Genomic DNA, 20175 nt, shown 5'->3' with positions numbered 1-20175 from the left:
TTTAATATATATCGAAAAGTTGCCTTCTAATTTAGGATGTTTTAAATTTTGTATTTTTCACCTGTCTCCCCTCCCTGGCATTGAATATCATCTACAGGGATGTTGTCATAGGAAAAAAAAAATACTTTGCCGATTAGATAGGCAAAAGTGATATTTCATTGTTGTTTTAACTGTAAGGTCGTAAACTGCAAAAGAAACTTAAAAATTTATTTCTTTAATATTGACTTAATTACATAATTGGTGAATGCAAATCTACCCAAGTTAACCTGCTGTTTCACTGTTCCTCTTTCTCCTCCCTTTCCCTCTCTTTAAATCTTCAGGGAGAGAAGTTTGGAAGAAAGGACCATCTTTACAACAGGTTAAAAAATTATGTATATTGTGCAGTTTAAGTAAAGTGTTGAGTAAACCTGGGTAATGGTTATATATAACTGTTTTGAGTTTAAATGCATGCCGTTCTCTCTTCCCAGTTAATCATGCCCATGTAGAACCTAGGTCATGAGATCCTGAGGCTTTATCCAGACACTGTCACTCAGCTTGAGACAATGGGTCTTAATTACAATGAATGTATCCAATGGGAAATAAGTAGACTCTTGATTGCTGGTCTTGAACATCCAGCCTTTTCAAGTATGGAATATTGCACCTTGTTGAGTTTCTTCGTTGATGAATATTAGCTTGGTAGACCCTAGACAGTTTTCTCCTATTCTCCCTTAGTAACAGAGTCGAATATCCCCTGATGTGGGAAAATTCTTCCAAGCAATAAGAAATGAAGAAAACAGAATTCAAAACTGATTATATATGTGATTTCAATGCCACTGTTAACATTTTGATTTCTTTTTCTTTTTCTTTTTTTGCTGTATTTAATTTAATGAGGATTTGACTTTTAAAAAAACACAGTACGTGAAATAATTCATACCTTGCACTAAGTTTATTATCAAATCACTATTTAACCCTGGTTTTGTGTCTCAGTCTCAGTAGATGTCTAATCATTTCCCCTGATCTCTTCGAGTTAAAGTGTGTGGGGTTGCTTTGCACACTCTTAAACCATCTCACCCAAAGCTAGTGTAGGCAGCTCTCCTCTTCTGCTGACTGTCCCCTTCCAGGCTTTCAACTTTTCTCTAATGAGAGGGACCTGAGCACTTCCAAACCCTGAAGAGAAGTAATCAGGTACCTTCTGAGCCATCCTGTCATCATTCTGTATCATTTCTGTAGCTCGCACCTAAATTTGAAAGCTGTATGAAAGCATGCTTCCTTTTCAGTCCATCACAATTAAGTAATATGTCCCTGCATGGGTCATATCTGCTGTCACTTTTCTTTCCCATCTGGAGCAGCTGTTTCAGACTTTTCTCCCATTCCTCAGATAACCTAAGTGGGTGTAGAGGGAAATAAAATGTGCCCTCTTATATCAATACCAGGCATCTCACACATATTAAGAGAAAAACTATTTCTGAAATATACATGTATTTAAAAGAAAGAATTATTGAATATTAATATGGGAATGGTATCTAAATGAATAGGAATTATCTAAATGAATTCATGGAGTTAATATTCTGCTAAGAACAGTAAAACTCATTTGTTTCAGTTGTTAATTAAATACATTTTAAAATATCTGCTGTAAATAGGATTTGTTTGTGTACTAAGGGACATATAATCCTTGTTATCAAGAAGCCTACAGTATAGGTTAAAAAATAAGATGTATTCAGTTACTTACTATATGCCCATTACTGTTCTAAGTGCTGGGGATATCAGTGTTCAAATTTCCTGCCCTCATGGAGCTCCCAGCCCAGTGAGAGAGATGAACAGTAAGCAGATGGGTATTTAGCACCGTGGCAGATGCTTTGAAGACAGGCAGAACAGGATTAGGGAATGAAGAGGGAGAGGGTGGGAAGCTATTTTAGATGGTGTGGTCAGGAAGTGACTGACATTCTAGCAGAGGTCTGAAGGAAGTGAGGAGGGAACCAGCGGCTCTGTGGGTGAAGCCTCAAGGGCAGAGGGAAGGGCAAGTACCAAGCCCCTGATGAAGGAGCATGTTTAACATGCCCGTGGGGCAGTAGAGGGGCAGAGTGACAGGAACCAGAGACCAGAAGGGAAGGCAGGGGCTGAAAGTGGTATGTACGATGAGACTGGTCAGATTCCACGTCAAGAATGGCCCTTTGGTAGAAGGAATGAGGCTAGACATGTAGTTTGGGCCAAATCGTGGATACAGAGCATCGTCTTAATGGGAACTTGTTCCTCTAATTCTAAATCCAAGCTCATTAGTATGATAGTTTAAACACATGAGTCAACAAATAATGTGGAACATAAAATTATCTTGGAAAATTAAAGCATTCACGTTTTGTTTCTTTAGCTCTCAAAAAGGAAGAAAGAAATACCTTTCTAAATTATTGTGTAGATTTAAAGATCAATTTGGGCAAAAAAATTATTTTATCTCTTGTTTAGTGATTGTATTGTGCTTTTATTAAAGCAAATCTCTAAGCTGGATTAAAGTTTCAAAGCAGTAAGTGTACAAAAACAGATCATGTACCCAACCAAGTCATTTAGAAATCTTTTATATAGCTTTAGTCAGTGGATTGTCTATCTCTTTCTTATCACACCCTTTGATATTTTATCTCATCAGTACTCAAAGAAGTAATTTCCATATTTTCTCTCAACATTAATGTAACTCCCCCCCGCCTCCTCTTTTTAAACAGCAAATTCTTCTTTTGGGAATGGTAGCTGATGCTTTATAGTACAACGTGAGTTTTGCCTCTAGTACAAATTCTCCTTTTTAAAATTTGGTGACTTTGGTTAAAATAAATACTTAGCAGTAGGGGTTTTAAATTCTGTTATTTTTTTAGTATTTAAGAAATAGATTATACTTGATTTATTTAAAACCTATATCCTTAAAGATGCTTTCCATTTGGAGTTTTAAGTGGAAACACTGCCACCTTGTGTTTTGTACAGCAAAATTTAAACTTGGATAAACTGAAAATCACTAATTGGGTGTATTGCCTATTGAGGAAAGTGTACTTTTCTATATTCTCATACTTGCTAACCTGTGTTTTCTTATGTTTTACCAAAGCGAAATTTGACGCAGATGCTAGATGAAGTAAATATGAAATCAGATCAGAGGGAGCATCAAAACATTCAGGTAAAACGAAAAAAAAAATTGGTATCTTCCTTTGCAAAGAATTCCAGCATTGTTTGTAGTGGGGTTGGGGAAAAGAAAGGAAGCAAAAATGTGTGGGAAATGAGTAGGGGATGGAAGGGCAGCTTGTTATGTTTTGTGATTCTACTTTCTTGCCAAATTCCTTCTAAAAGAATTAACTTTTGATATGAATGTTTGAGTCAGTATTATCTTACAAGAAGTATTGTTTTAATATATATTAGGAAGTAAATAATTTAATAACTTTCTGTAAGTTTTTGTTGATTTAAATATATCTGTTTGGGGCCATAAATCATAAATTTGTATTCCTTTTAGAAAATTAATTATAGTGATAAAAATGATGGTTATCAATGTAAATAAACAAAATCTGAACTTTTTCTTAAAGTATTTTTTATTTTGATTAAGAAAAGTAATTTCGGTAACCACATAGCACTTTTTACCTTTTATGTTCGTCAAAGTGTTCAAAAAATAATTATTATTTGGATTGTGTTGGAAAAAGAGCCATAATTAAATGGTTTATTTTATGACTGAAATACCATTAAAATATAAATTGAATAGCCTTTTCCATATGATAAAACAAAAGCATTTTATTTGTGTTTTCATAGTTTACTATGTAGTGTTAAGAAAGTGAACTGTAGCCTTCAATTAGAGGCTTAAATGTTTTATCAGAGCACTGAAGTATTGATATTCTTATGCTTTGTTAAACTCATAAATTTGAGAGGTGTTTGGCAAAAGTTAAAATGACATATTCTTCTGCTATTTTCTATTTCCAGATGATGCTTTTATTTCTTATTTATTAGAATCATGATGGTTTGCTGTCTTTGTATATAGTTGTATTTATTAGTTATCATAGGACTATAATTTTCTGCGTTATTTCTCATGTATAGATTTTAAATTATTTGAATGTCATTGAAATTATTGTATCTTTATACTTAAAGCTGTTTTATATATGTATATATCTGTTTATGATAGTGAACTGCTTTTAGAAATTTCTTCCGTAAGAATTGCTCCTTTAAAGTTGGTCTGGCACCTGTTATCTTTGCTATTTAAGGATCTGGAGATTGAAAATGAAGATCTGAAAGAGAGGTTGAGAAAAATTCAGCAGGAACAGAGAATATTATTGGATAAAGTAAATGGTTTACAACTACAGCTGAATGAGGTAAATAATCTGCGTCATACCAGAAAAATCCAGAACTGTTTTACTACGAGTCATTATCATCGGTAACAAATTGTTAATGACGGCCCATCACAGCTAGTCATGGTGCCAGGTGCTAAAGGAGGTAAAATCAGGTCATTGCCCTGTGGAAAGTCATATCTTATTAGGACTTTTACATGAAACAAGGTCGGATCTAAGAACAGAGAACACTGTTGGTCTGTGGTAATGACAAAGGACTGAACTGTGATTGGAGTTGTGGGATTAGAGAGGAAGAAGTAGACAGAAGACATGAGGAGGAAGAACAGGTAAGAGTTTTAAGTAACTGATGGGGTCTCAGAAGAATCGAAAGTGCTTCTGAACCTGGTTAGTGAGAAGCATGAATGACAACGTAGAGCACAGAAGTAGTAGCACATAGGCATTTTCTTCTCACAGCCTCATCCCCAATCTTAATGACATGCACCAGTCTTTTTAAAAGATATTTGCCAAGCTCATGCTTTTTAACATAAACTTTCAAGAGTGAAAATACATTTCTTCTTCTTTTTAAATTTAGGAAGTAATGGTTGCTGATGATCTGGAAAGTGAGGTAGGATGATAAGTTTTACTTTAAAGCTGTAAATTGTTGTGTAAATTGAAGATAACATTGCAGTAGAGGTTTAAGTCCTGAACTGACGTGGAGACAGAATTCTCTTTTTGGTTATTGCTCAAAGGAAAAAACAAAACCTATGTGTGACTGTAAAATTATGTGTTGAGTATAGTGGCGTGGGTTATTGTAGGCATTTTCTTGTTACTGAAATGAGCCTCTGAATGGCTCATTTTCTATGAAACTTTTCATGAAAAGATATAAAATTCTAAGCATTATAGAGAAAATGTCTGAAAATGATAAGATTTAAAACAAACCACAGAAATTTGAATTTTTCATAATATTGTTTGTGTATATTATTAGTATAGTTCTACAAATTTTGAACTCTACTAATAGTTAAAAATTGACCAGGTTAGGGCTTCCCTGGTGGCACAGTGGTTAAGAATCCACCTGCCAACGCAGGGGACACGGGTTCAATCCCTGGCCTGGGAAGATCCCACGTGCCACGGAGCAACTAAGCCCGTGCACCACAACTACTGAGCCTATGCTCTAGAGCCTGCGAGCCACAACTACTGAAGCCTGTGCACCTAGAGCCCGTGCTCCGCAACAAGAGAAGCCACTACAATGAGAAGCCTGCACACCGCAAGGAAGAGTAGCCCCCGCTCGCCGCAGCTAGAGAAAGCTCACACATGGCAACAAAAACCCAACACAGCCAAAAAAAAAAAAAAAGTTCCGTTTTTTTTAAAAAAAAAATTGACCAGGTTAGAGAATTCATTAACTATAGTCCTCAAAGTAATTCTAATTCACATTTTCTAAAACACATTTTTAACACAATTTCAAGCACAGGGTGATTTTGCTCTGTATTTATTTCTTTCCATTTCAGAAAGAAAAGCTGAAGTCCCTTTTGGCAGCTAAAGAAAAGCAACATGAAGAAAGCCTAAGAGCTATTGAGGCTCTGAAAAATAGATTCAAGTATTTTGAGGTATAGAAAGCTTAAATAATTTATTTCATGTAACTCATAATGGGCCGTGGTAAAGGGCTTGAAGTCAGGCTTGAATTTGAATTATCACTCTCTTCTTTATTGTGTGACCTCGGGCAATTTATTTAAAGTCTCTGAGCTTTGTGCTGCTTTGGCAAAATTGGGGTGATTGTCCTTTTTTCCACAGAGTTGTTTTAAAGGTTAAATGAGATCATTGAAATTGACTAAACTGACATTTAGTTCAGTTCCAGTTTCTCTTCCCCAGCCTTCCTCTTTGTCATCTTCACCTTTTCAAGACATACTTTTACCTGTAAAATTATAATGATTATGATGGTGTTAATAAAAAGCATCATTTAAGTGAAAAGCAGTAATCCCAGGATTATCTCAGAAATGACCTTGTGCATATATGGATTTGTTTGGTGAGAGTAGTGTGTTAATAAGGCTCAGATCATATACTTATCTTTTCTTGGCTCAATTAGCTCTTAGTTTTTCCAGGACTATGTTTTTTTTTTGTTTGTTTTGTTTTTTTTGCGGTATGTGGGCCTCTCACTGTTGTGGCCTCTCCCGTTGTGGGGCACAGGCTCCGGACGCGCAGGCCCAGCGGCTATGGCTCACGGGCCCAGCCTCTCTGCGGCATGTGGGATCTTCCCGGACCGGGGCACGAACCCATGTCCCCTGCATCGGCAGGCGGGTTCTCAACCGCTGCGCCACCAGGGAAGCCCCCAAGACTATGTTTTCTTTAAACTTTTAATCAAAATACAATATACATTAAAAAGAACATGTTAAAGTGAATAAGTTGAAGAATTTTCACAAATCTAACATCCCAGATCAGGAAACACCACATAACTAGTACCCAGAAGCCTCCTCACGCTTGCTCCTTGCACCAAGGGTGACCACTCTCCAGACTTTTAACTGCATAGATTTGTTCTGCAAGGCCAAAATATATATTTTATAAATGTTGTTCATCATTGGGGTCACTGAAGAGAGTGGCTGATTCAATGTGAGTCTTTTATCTTTATTGTGTAATATAACTCCAAAGTACATAACAAAAGTAAATTTTTTGTGTGTAAATTTTAAAATATGGGTGTAGCTATGAAAAAGAATGTAAAGACATGGATGTATCTCAAGACATAATGTTGCATGAAAGAAATCAGACACAAAGAGCACATACTGCCTGACTCCTTTTCTGTGAAGTGCAGAACTAGACAAAGCTAATCTATGCTAATACAGGTCAGAATAGAGGCCACCCTTTGGTGGCCGGTTACTGACCAGGACGGGGCATGAAGAAGCTTCTGGGCGTGCTAGACAGGTTCTATATCTTGATCTGAGTTGTAATTACACAAAGTATACATATGCAAAAATTCATTGCACTGTATACTTGTGTACTTTATTGCAGGTGAGTTATGCCTTGATACATTAAAAAAAAAACCAACCAAAAACCTGTGTTTATATTTATAGACTGAATTCTGAAATTATTTAGAAACAGTTTTATAAGCTAAAGAACAGTCTAGTATAGGGCCTTCTATCTTTTTTCACATTTGAAGACTTTTTTTAAGGTTAGTAGTGAAACTAGTGATAGCTAACAAGTTCATGACCCCCAACCGTGTGCCAGAAATTGCTTTGTGCACTTTACCTGCATTTAATAAACACATCAACTTGGTATGGTATGTTTTCGTTTTATCTCCACTTCATAAGTGAAGAGACTGAGGCAAAAAGCAGTTTACCCGTGCGGGGTTTTATAAATAAGAGTAAGTGTCAGAGCCAGAGCTTGAACTCAGGCAGTTTGTGCCCCTAACTACAATACTAGTTTTACACTCAGCTGGAGAAGATACAGAAGTGTATGTGGGCCTTTGAAGTATTCATCAAAGTTTGACACCTATAATTGGGTACTGTTTTTGTGTTATTTTTCTCCTAAGAGTAGACTCCCATGTCTTAAGAATAGATGGTTTTCTGTAGCTTCAGACAAGTCTGTAACTTTGAATGAGGTTATTATAAACTATAGGAAAATACTTACTGTTTCTTATAAAACAACATATATTTATTTCAGAAAAATTTAAAAATACAGTTAAACTAAAAGTAGAAAATAAATAACCACACCTATAAGCCCAGCACTCTTAGCACCTGACATCCTTTCAGACCTTTGTTTGTACATAACTTGTGTTATGTACATGAATTCAACAGGTAGTCTTATTATTTATCCTGTTCTGTAAGTTTTTGCACTCAATATAATGGGGGCATTTTCCCCAGTCAGATGAATTTTTATACTAGAAATTATTTATAACCTTCAAAAAGAAAATTCCAGGGTCCACTTTATATGTGACCCAGTATTTATGAGAGCAGTCCTTAAAAACTAAGGAATCATAATTTATAAATATTGAATATCCACTACCATATCATCTCACATACTTAAAAGTCTTCATAAACTGCCAACAGAATTGCTGTGTTACGTGTAATACTTAATATGTAGGCATTTTCCTTATAGAGCAGGTTTGGGAAAACATGGATATTTTAGAACAAGGCTAATTTTATGTTGTAACTCATGCATTTGTTTTCATTTGAGTCATCAAGTCAAGGTAATGAACCCAAACTAAGTTTTTTGAACTCCTTATGTGCCTTGGCCTCCCCTTACCCATTCATGTATAAGCCCATTTACTACCTATTACAGACTCTAGTATTAAATATTACTTAGAACAAAGAGCTTACCTAAGTTTCAGATATTTTTCCATACCCTTGGGGCAATAAGTATTAATGGGACATTAATTTAGTTATGGAACTGTGGGCCGTTTTTATCATGGTCACCTATCAGAGTCTGACACATAGCTATTAGTACTAATATAGACGGATACACAAACATGAAGTACATCTGCATACCTTTACTCTCAAAAGTATAGTATTTTAATTTATGTTAGGTTCTTTGTGTCTGGCTTACTTGGGATAAGGAGCAATCCAAATATATTTTAACTCAGAGTATCTAAAATTTCTCTATTATTCTCCTTTTCCTAACTGATGTATTGATGGATTTATTATGAACTATATGTAGCTCTTTGCCTCAGTTTCATTTCCTGCTCTCTGTCTCCTTTTACCTTCAAAGGTAATTGGTGTTCCATAAATTCTGAAAGAGGGGGTTAGGCTAATGTTTCACAGGCGATGAGGTAGGGTTCGTGCTCCCCAAAGGTGGTAAAGTAAATTGGTTTATAGAGGTGAATGTGGCATTTCCTTCCTTTGAAGTAAAGAAACAGCAGAGAGTATGCATTCAACGTTGTTTCATTTCATTTGGAGCTTGTTTTTTTTTTTTTTTTTTTTTCTGTTGAGCAGTCAAGTTTTTCCTTGAAATACTTGGCTGCTTTTATTAAAATGCTGAGTGAAGTAGTTTATTCCCAACTGATCTCTCTAACTGTGTTCTGCCTTTCTGTGAGTTCGAGTAGAATAATACCCAGGAGAAACAAGGAATGTTGAAAATGTGGTTTTAATGACTGGATCATTTAGAGCTAAAATAGATACAGAATTTAACAAAATGAAGCAGTATTCACCTAAAATGTTTTAATGTGTCCTTCTGATTTCAGAGCAATCATTTAGGATCGGGAAGTCATTTCAGTAACAGTAAGTATAAAAGTAAAGATTATCATTACAGTTCACACAGTTCAAGCAAAAAAAAGAATGTTTATGCCTCTTTATTTCGTCTAACTGTATATGATATTCCTGCTGCAAAACTTCATCCAACTACTTGTGTGTTATACCTCAACATGGAACTAGGAAGAGATTAAAATGACTCCTGTAGTCTCTAACATAAAATCTGGTAATCACTGAGGCTCTGATTTTCCTTAGGACCTAGATTTTTAAATTGTATATTGTACGCATTACCAAATTTGCCTTGTCGCATGTTAGACATTTATCTTGTGATATTTGGTGCCTGCTTTTTATGGAAAGAGACGTAAACATAGTTTTCTGATTTGGAGAAATCTTTGGATATAGTCTCAATGCAGGTAAGCATTTTAAAATTAGATGTTCCATAAATATTTATTACTTTAAGACTATACATAATTTTCCCTTTTGTTTATTCTCCAATTTTAAACAATTTCTCTAGAAAAATCTAATTTTTTGCTTCTTGTTGAATATTAAATTATCCGTTAGCTAACTACAATCGAAATATTTATCCTATAAATTGCAAAGAACACCATTTTTATTTTAACTAATATACATATTTCATAATAATCATTTAACTTATTTAGTCTAACAATTTTACATAATTCAAAAAACTAACTTAGTGGGACTTCCCTGGTGGTCCAGTGGTTAAGAATCCGCCTTCCAATGCAGGGGATGTGGGTTCGATCCCTGGTTGGGGAACTAAGATCCCACACGCCATGGGGCAACTAAGCCCGCACACTGCAACTACTGAGCCCACGCACCTCAACTAGAGAGCTCGTGTGCTGCAAACTACAGAGCCCATGCTCTCTGGAGCCCGTACGCCGCAACTACTGAGCCTGTACGCTGCCGCTACTGCAGTGAAGAGCCCGTGTGCCGCGACTAAGACCTGACACAGCCAAAAATAAATAAATAAAATATAAAAACCAACTTAGTATCTATTCAAAAGAATATACATACTTTCCTTATGTATATAGGAATAATAAGGAAAAATATGGATATTTTAGAACAAGGATAATTTTATGTTGTAACTCATGCTTCTTTTTTACTTGAATAATAAAGGAGATAATAACACCAAATTAATGCTTAGCCTTCTTTGATATGGATATTTAAGATATCATTTATTTGGACTTATTTAGGAAAAGAAGATATGCTTCTTAAACAAGGTCAAATGTACATGACAGACTCACAGGTAATATTTTATTTTAAAATATATTTATAAAAATAATTGTGCCTTTTTAAAAAGAGGAAAAGAGCATTGTATATTTATCATCTATATGTACATTGAATAAGGTTTTCATTATCAAAGAAAAGTTGGCCTTGTGGTCTTGAGTTTAATAAAAGCAGATATTGCTGTGTCTAGTGCCCTCTAGAGTATTTTTGGTGACAGTGACTTAAATAAGAGATTTGAATTACAATTTCATTGTCTTTGACAGTAGCCCTCTATTCTTTAACAGCAGTTGGTCACCTCTTCATATTTGCCCATTAAAGGGGGAGACAGGTATGAATAATTCAAAAGGCATTTGTCTTGACTTTTAAATGTATTGTTCCTTGCATTCAAATATATATTCTATATTTTGAAAATTCACCACAAAATAAAGCTTCCAAGGCAGAGTGTTATCTGATTTTCTTACTTGTTTAACTGCTCCTCACTTTTAGTTTCCAGTAAATACAAGGTTTGCATTTTTAGTACCTTCTGTGAACTGCAGAACTGATAAATATTTGGTCTTTTAAAGGTTTTTTTACATACTTTCTTCTGTAGAAGAGTGAATTAGCCTATATGATGTCTAAGATCACTCTAAGCTGGAAACTTCTAAGATTGTAAGTTGAGAGACTGATTGTCAATCAACTGAATAATATTTAAGAACATAAGATAAATATTTGATTGTAATAAAATAAGTATGGAAATTGTGAAGCTGTGTAAGTAGTTTGTTGGTAGATGATAGTAGTCTTAGTCTAAAGATAACTGGTAAGTTGAAAGATAATTAGAAGCAGACTGAGGCTGAGAAATTATTCCATGTTGTGAATTTTCTTCTTCATCCATGGGAAGGCAGTGTGGATTGAAATGAACAACAGTAAAACCTGCCTATTAAAATAGTGGGTTGTACTCATAGCACATGGCTTTTTTACTCATAGCACATGACTTTAAAAGAGCCCTTACTGTAATAGGGTGGCTGGGGAAAAATAGAAATAGTTAATCTTTCATGGTTATATGTTCTGATACTTATGAAATATTTCAATGAGAACTTAAATTGTACTTCTTTTTGTTAGCATGTAATAGAGGAAACAAGATGTCAATCCAACTTTGTAGTAAGATCGTAGGCTAAGTTCTAATTTATCTTTCTTTTTGAGAGAAGAAAACGTGTTTCTATTTTGTGAGTTGCTTAACATTCTCTTGACAATTCTTATACTAGCTAGGATTATTTTGGTAGTATTTTTATAATTTAAACAACAGTACACTGGAGTTAACATTGAGGGAACTTAGAAGTCAATATATGTTATTAGAAAATAATATTCTGTGGAATTATTTGCAGATGTAAAATTGTGAAAGGCTTGTTTTTACTCAAGGGTTCTGATGACTTTCTTCAGAATTTGAAGTTCTAAGCACATTATATGCCATAAAACATAGAAATAGTAAATGTATGTTGATAAAGTTGATATTCATGTGTGGGTAGGTATTACCAATGGTAAGTTCGGTAAATAAGTTTGGTAAGTAAGTAAGTGTCTTCTTTAGGCTTTTGGAATTGATATTTTATTTTATTATTATTATTTTTGCAGTGTACTTCCACAGGTATGCCAGCCCATATGCAAAGCAGATCTATGTTAAGACCACTAGAACTGGCCTTACCTAATCAAACCTCATATTCAGAAAATGAAATTTTAAAGAAAGAATTAGAAGCAATGAGAACTTTCTGTGATTCTGCAAAACAAGACAGACTCAAGCTCCAAAATGAACTGGCTCACAAGGTGGCAGAGTGCAAAGCCTTAGCATTGGAATGTGAAAGGGTCAAAGAGGATTCAGATGAGCAGATAAAGCAACTAGAAGACGCCTTGAAAGATGTTCAGAAGAGAATGTATGAGTCAGAAGGTAAAGTGAAACAAATGCAGACACATTTTCTTGCCCTGAAAGAGCACCTAACAAGCGACGCAGCTACTGGGAACCACAGACTGACAGAAGAACTGAAGGATCAGTTGAAAGACATGAAAGTGAAATATGAAGGTGCGTCTGCAGAAGTGGGGAAATTAAGAAACCAAATCAAACAAAATGAGATGTTAGTCGAAGAGTTTAAGAGGGATGAAGGCAAGCTAATGGAAGAGACTAAGCGACTGCAGAAGGAATTGAGCATGTGTGAACTGGAGCGAGAGAAGAGAGGGAGAAAGGTCACCGAGATGGAAGGCCAGTTAAAGGACTTGTCATCCAAGCTGGCCCTTTCCATTCCGGCAGAGAAATTTGAAAACATGAAGAGCTTGTTGTCAAATGAAGTAAATGAGAAGGCAAAAAAATTAATAGAGATGGAAAGGGAATATGAAAGATCACTTAGCGAAATTAGACCGTTAAAGAGAGAACTTGAGAATTTGAAGGCCAAACTGGCTCAGCAGGTCAAGCCGGAAGAACATGAGCAGCTCAAGAGCAGATTAGAGCAAAAGTCAGGAGAACTTGGGAAGAGAATCAGTGAGTTAACGTCGAAAAATCAGACACTACAGAAGGAGATCGAAAAGGTCTATCTGGATAATAAGCTCCTCAACCAACAAGTGCATAACTTAACGACTGAAATGAAAAATCATTACGTCCCTTTAAAAGTAAGTGAAGAAATGAAAAAGTCACGTGATGTAATTGTTGATGATTTGAATAAAAAGCTTTCAGATGTGACACACAAATACACAGAAAAGAAGTTGGAAATGGAGAAATTGCTGATGGAAAATGCCAGTTTAAGTAAGAACGTTAGCCACCTGGAAACTGTGTTCATACCTCCAGAGAAACACGATAAAGAGATAATGGCCCTGAAATCTAATATTGTTGAACTTAAGAAGCAGCTATCTGAACTTGATAAAAAATGTGGTGATGAGCAAGAGAAAATATATTCGCTCACATCTGAAAACACTGACTTGAAAAAGATAATGAGTAATCAGTATGTGCCAGTGAAAACCCATGAAGAGATTAAAACTGCTTTGAGTAGCACATTGGATAAAACCAGCAGAGAATTAGTAGACGTGAAGAAGAAGTGTGAAGATATAAATCAAGAATTTGTGAAAATAAAAGATGAGAATGAAATATTAAAAAGAAACCTGGAGAACACTCAGAAGCAAATAAAAGCTGAGTACATAAGCCTAAGAGAGCACGAGGAAGAGATGAGTGCTGTGAGGAAGAGCATGAAGAAGGTCCAGGACAACAGTGCCGAAATATTGGCTAACTACAAAAAAGGCCAGGAGGAGATTGTAACACTGCATGCCGAGATCGAGGCCCAGAAAAGGGAACTCGACACAATACAAGAATGCATCAAGCTAAAATATGCCCCAATTATCAGCTTTGAGGAGTGTGAGAGAAAATTTAAAGCTACCGAGAAAGAACTAAAAGAACAGTTATCCGAGCAGACACAAAAGTATCACATCAGCGAAGAAGAGGCCGAGAAGTGCAAGCAAGAAAACGACACGTTAAAGAAGGAGATCCTCACTCTTCAGAAGGATCTGAAGGATAAAAGCGTTCTTGCTGAGAATGCTCATGAAATGGAAAGAGCATTAAGCAGAAAAACAGAAGAGCTGAACGGACAGTTAAAAGACCTGTTGCAGAAATACACAGAGGTAAAGAACGAGAAGGAGAAGCTGGTGGAGGAAAATGCCAAGCAGACCTCTGAGATGCTTGCAGCACAAACTCTTTTGCAGAAACAGCATGTTCCACTGGAACAGGTTGAGGCCCTGAAAAAGTCTCTTAATGGCACAATTGAGATGCTTAAGGAAGAACTGAAGAGTAAGCAAAGGTGTTATGAGAAAGAGCAGCAGACAGTGACCCAACTGCGGCAGATGCTGGAGAATCAGAAGAACTCCTCTGTGCCCCTGGCAGAGCATCTGCAGATTAAGGAAGCATTTGAGAAAGAAGTTGGAATCATAAAAGCTAGCTTGAGAGAAAAGGAAGAAGAGAGCCAAAACAAAACCAAAGAGGTCTCCAAACTCCAGTCTGAGATTCAGAATACGAAACAAGCATTAAAAAAATTAGAGACTAGGGAGGTGGTTGATTTGTCTAAATATAAAGCAACGAAAAGTGATTTGGAGACACAGATTTCCAACTTAAATGAAAAATTGGCCAATCTGAATAGGAAGTATGAGGAAGTATGTGAGGAGGTTTTGCATGCCAAAAAGAAGGAACTGTCTGCAAAAGATGAGAAGGAATTGCTCCATTTCAGCATTGAGCAAGAAATCAAGGATCAGCAGGAACGATGCGATAAGTCCCTAACAACAATCACAGAGTTACAGAGAAGAATACAGGAATCCGCCAAACAGATCGAAGCTAAAGATAATAAGGTAATAATAATACTTTAGGTAAGCATGTCTTGGTGTTGGAAACCCCAGAGCAGAACTGCCAGAGTAGAATAGGACTCTTTACCATAGCACTCCACAAGACAAGTTTACAAAAGCATTAACAAAGTGACCATTAAATGCCACCTTTTTAGTTTGACTATGAGTATGCAAAAAAAAAAAAAAAAAGAATTGGAGTTGACAAAAAGGTAAAGTCACACAAACAAAAATCAAAAGTAGTTTTCCTTTTGTTTCCTCAACTGGTACAGCCAAGAATTGAGGTAGGATGGGGAAACTCAAGATTCACTTGCCTCAAAAATGAATGGTCAAAACCCAGTGGGTTTTAAGGTACCTAAAGAATGGTGAGGGAGAGGAGGAAAAAATACTGTGTTTCTGGGCTGTGAGAAACTAAGGATGCTGCAGAGCTCACCAGACTTGATCTTGGCACTCACCCATACCAGTAAATTGAGCCCTCCAACTCATTGTACATCCTTTCCCCGTATCTTCCTACAGACAGAATATCTTGCCCCTCCTTTCTACCTGCTTAAATCCTCTACATTCCTTAATGCCCACTTCATCACTTAACCCTCCTTCCTAAAGCCTTCATTGGCCAATCTAGCCTACAGTAAACTGTTCCTCTTCCAAAATGCATGTTGTATTTTGGTTTTGCCATCCATTTACAACATATATATTACCATGTCAGAATGATGTGGTTGGGACTTCCCTGGTGGTCCAGTGGTTAACACTCCACGCTCCCAATGCAGGGGGCCTGGGTTCAATCCCTGGTCAGGGAACTAGATCCCACACGCCACAACTAAATATCCCACCCGTGTGCCGCAACTAAGACCCGGCACTGCCAAATAAATAAATATTTAAAAAAAAAATGATGTGGTTAGTCTGTCCAACTAGTTTTTTTTGCAGTATGTGGGCCTCTCACTGTTGTGGCCTCACCCGTTGCGGAGCACAGGCTCCAGACGCGCAGGCCCAGCGGCCATGGCTCACAGGCCCAGCCGCTCCGCGGCATGTGGGATCTTCCCGGACCGGGGCATGAACCCGTGTCCCCTGCATCAGCAGGCGGACTCTCAACCACTGTGCCACCAGGGAAGCCCTTTCCAACTAGTTTTTAAGAGCAGGTTCATAACTTATGTTTCCATCTTATCATTCATTCTCATGGTACAATTTACAGAATAGGTGCTCAATAATATTTTCAGTACTGGTAGTTGAATAAAGTATGTACTATGAAGATGAGAAATCAGGGAGATTGAGTTCAGTTTTACCCATTCAACAAATAATTATTAAATGCCTTCTACCTGCAAGGTACTATGCTTAATGCTGGGGATGTAGTGACAAGTGAAAGCAGACACAGCCCCAGCCCTCCTCAGTGGACAGGTACAAGTACTGACTTTCTGACATGTCTGCTCATATGACCCAGAATTTTAGTGCTCTCAGCTTTGTGGAAGTCAGTTATGAATATAATGTATAATTATAATAGCAAGTTATTAATATCTACTTACAATTGTCGCTATTTATTAAGCATATACTACATACCAAACATGTATTTATGATTTCATTTAATTTTCTTAACTATGAAAGGTTTTCCCCTTACTGAGAGGAAATTATATATTGCACATACTGTTGATAACAATCTTGACAGCGTTCATTCCTCAACTTTCTGGTATATAAAGATAAATTTTGTGTCTCAAGGAATGAGTTCTGTGTAAAGATGTTCATTGTAAGTGAATAAGTGACTAATACATGTTTCTCCCACAACTCCTTTGTTTTTTTTATAAGATAACTGAACTGCTCAGCCATGTGGAAGGACTAAAACAAGCACTCAGTGGCCTTTCCCAGCTCACCTGCGCGAGCAGGGGTCCCAGTAGGAGGCAGAGTCAGCTGATTGGCAGTCTGCAGCACCAGGTCAAGTCCTTGCAGCAGCAGCTGGCGGTGAGTAACCGGGGCCTGTAGGGCTTCGTGCTGATCTGTGCAGGGTCTCGTTTGTTTGTTGGTAAAATCTCATTTAGAAACCAGATTGATCTTCGGCTATGTTCAGATCCAAGAATGTAATCATTTTTGCTAATAGTTACTTATACTAATGATATAATATCATTTTTTGTGTGCTTACTGTATACCAGGCACTACACTAAACATTTTACATACTTGATATTTAAACTTGATCTTCACAATCCTACAAGGTTTTATCCCCCCTATTTAATTCTTAAGGAAACAAAGATGAAAATATGCCTGGGGTCATACAGCTAGGATTTAATCCTGGGACTTGCTGACTCCAAATCTGATAGCTTTCCAACTGTAGCACACTCTCTAAAATATTGGTCCACTAAACTGAAGGAAGTTTTTTTAATAGTCTTTTATCCTTATGAATGAAGGTAGGCATTCCTATGGTTTTATACATTATATCCTTACATATTAAAAGAAAACATCTGTGTATATATATTCATATAGATACCTATATGGATATGTACCTCCTTTATATATTAAAAGAAAGCATCTGGATTAAGAAGCTGAAGTTGGGATCTCAGTTCTAAGCCCTACCACTTAAAAGAGAGTGACATGGAACATTCCTCTTAACCCTTGGCTTCCTCATCCATAAAAATAGGATAATATGAACTGATTGTTTGTTTGCTTTTTTAATTGGATGAGCTATGGGGCTAAGTAAAACATAGCCCAACCAAATGTAAATTGTTGGGTAATATTTTCCTATTCTATAGAAGTTTGTCATGAGTTATTTTTGAATAGAAGAAAGTTATTTTTTAAAGTGTTCATTTTATGACACCGTTGCCCTACAGATTAATGATGACGTATTACTGATTTGGATCTTATCGAAAGGATATGGTAGTCTCTTCAGTATTCAGAAATATGTTTATTATGTTCATGGCACTATGCTAAGTACTGTCAGGGATAAAGAGAGTGTACAGTTCCTGTCCCCAAGGAGTTCTGGGCAGTTAGGCAAAATATAGATCCATGAAAAGTAAAATAACGAGACAAAAAATATCAAATATAGAACTAAGAATATGATCCCAGATTCTAAGTGATATGAATTCCCAGGAAGGAAAGATTACTGATGTGGTGGGAGCTGGTTTCAAAGAGGAAGGGAGTACCTGGCCGGAACTTGTAGATAGATGGTGTTCGGGTAGGTGGAAGGAAAATAGAGACTCTCCCTGGCAAAGGAAATAGTGTGAAGGAAGGCATGGAGGTGGAATCAAGTGGCATGCCCCAGGGGTAGTAAAAGGCTGCTCAGCCTGGCTAGGCATGGGAGCTGTGTTTGAGGTCAAGTTGTAGAGACTGTTGAGAATCAAGCTGATGAGTTTGATTTCTCTCTTATATCTAATGAGGTGTCACCCAAGGTTTTTGAGTCAAAAGTGATGCGAGGAAAGAGCTACCTCAGTCTTGGAAGCATGAAAAGGAATAAAGTCTAGAGACAGAGGATGAGATGGGAAGTTTCTGCAATAATCCAAAGCATAAGTTGATAAGTATTTGGGTAATTCATGGCATTAGATATGAACTCAGGCAATAATTTCATGTTACCTAGGGTAAGTGCATTGCTTTCACTGTGAATGTTCCCACACATTCTTTAGAAAAGTTTATACTATTGTTATGCAATGGAATTTTGCATCTGGTGGGTCCAAGGTGGTTTGTTTTAAGAAGTAGCAGGAGCACTTTAATAATACTACCGTGTAGGGCTTCCCTGGTGGCGCAGTGGTTGAGAGTCCGCCTGCCGATGCAGGGGACACGGGTTCGTGCCCCGGTCCGGGAAGATCCCACATGCCGCGGAGCGGCTGGGCCCGTGAGCCATGGCCGCTGAGCCTGTGCGTCCAGAGCCTGTGCTCCGCAACGGTAGAGGCCACAACAGTGAGAGGCCCGCGTACCGCAAAAAAAAAAATAGTACTACTACCGTGTAGAAGCATCAAGCCTGAGGACAGCATTGTCACAAGCCTTCATGTGGTTGAAAATGTGAATGCTGATATTCTGATCTGTCCATCTTTCCACACTTGTAGGATGCTGACAGACAGCACCAAGAAGTAATTGCAATTTATCGGACACACCTTCTTAGTGCTGCACAGGTAAAGAAGAACTACTCCTTTGGCTAGGATATTGTTTCAGAGAAAATAATTTTTTATTTTCCAGTAAATTTATGTGAAAGTCATTGATGTTTAAAGTAGTTGAACCCCCATATGCTTATTTTAAAATTGTTTCTTTTAATCATGGCTTGCATTATCTCCCAGAGAAATTTACAAAGCTGTATGGCAACACAGCATCTTAAATTTAGTGTTGTCTCCATCTGCTTGTCATTCATTTTATAGACAGTTTGGCAACATGTGATGGCAGCACACGTTAATGGTATTGCTAGCTGGAGATGATGCCTTGACATCCACACATGTCTGTTAGCTAAAAGAGGAGAGTAGGAAGGACTTCATTGTTTCTTGGTAGCTCAGGAGTGTTTCTTTGAAAGGTAGAGAATACCAAAAAAGTGCAAAAATGACAAGTAAAATGTGCACAGAATTTTAATAATTTAAGAAAAAAGTGGTTCTGCTAGAATATCAATAATATTTATTTGTTGAGCCTTAATCTCAGTGAAGCAGAAGACTACGAATTGCCCTCTTTGGGGGGTGTAATGAGAAAGCTATTAAAAAAAATCACACTAAGAAACATGTTTAACATATGAAGGATTTTATATTTAATGCTCTAGAAACCCTGTGATCAGCATCTCCAAAATTCTCAGATTCTGGGGGGAAGACAATCGAGACAATGTTAGAATGGCAAGTGAGATGTAATAGAAATTGTTTAGGATTTGAAGTGTCCACACTGAAAAAAAAAAGGTGTTGAGAGAAAACTTCAGAGAAGATCATCATTTAAAAAAAAAAGGAAAGAAAAAACTAGGTTAAATAATAAAAAGGAAAAGATTTTGCGATATCAAATTCTTGAAATAAAAGAGCCTGCCTTTTCTATAGGAGATGAGGGGGAAACCAGTGTAAAAGAATGAATGATATGATAAAGCATCTTTGGCTACTTTCTTTTTAGTAGATAGACGATAAGCTGGGGTTTGAAAGTATATTATTATTGCAATTATTCAAAACTATTGATGGGCGGCAGAATAGGGAGTTCTTTGGAGGGAAAACAGTAGAAAAGTGTAGAAGATCTGTGTTAGT

The 20175-nt window shown here is 36.8% G+C and overlaps 1 protein-coding gene across 4 annotated transcripts in view; it reads left to right on the top strand.

The window, feature by feature from the left end:
• Positions 1-20175, top strand: part of UACA (uveal autoantigen with coiled-coil domains and ankyrin repeats) — a 99944-nt gene that overhangs the window by 76602 nt on the left and 3167 nt on the right. For 3 of the 4 annotated variants that reach the window (XM_027123490.1, XM_027123487.1, XM_027123488.1), the window contains exons 9-18: positions 321-358; positions 3059-3127; positions 4194-4301; positions 4849-4881; positions 5762-5860; positions 9421-9457; positions 10639-10691; positions 12278-15016; positions 16802-16954; positions 19024-19089. In XM_027123490.1, coding sequence (XP_026979291.1) covers positions 321-358; positions 3059-3127; positions 4194-4301; positions 4849-4881; positions 5762-5860; positions 9421-9457; positions 10639-10691; positions 12278-15016; positions 16802-16954; positions 19024-19089 — 3395 coding nt within the window. The remainder of the gene's footprint in view (positions 1-320; positions 359-3058; positions 3128-4193; positions 4302-4848; positions 4882-5761; positions 5861-9420; positions 9458-10638; positions 10692-12277; positions 15017-16801; positions 16955-19023; positions 19090-20175) is intronic. The other variant, XM_027123489.1, reaches the window with a different exon arrangement.

Source organism: Aethalodelphis obliquidens, unplaced genomic scaffold (assembly GCF_003676395.1).
Source record: "Aethalodelphis obliquidens isolate GAN/ISIS:26980383/991018 unplaced genomic scaffold, ASM367639v1 scaffold26, whole genome shotgun sequence".
Classification (NCBI taxonomy): domain Eukaryota; kingdom Metazoa; phylum Chordata; class Mammalia; order Artiodactyla; family Delphinidae; genus Aethalodelphis; species Aethalodelphis obliquidens.
This window is presented reverse-complemented; position numbering and strand designations above follow the sequence as displayed.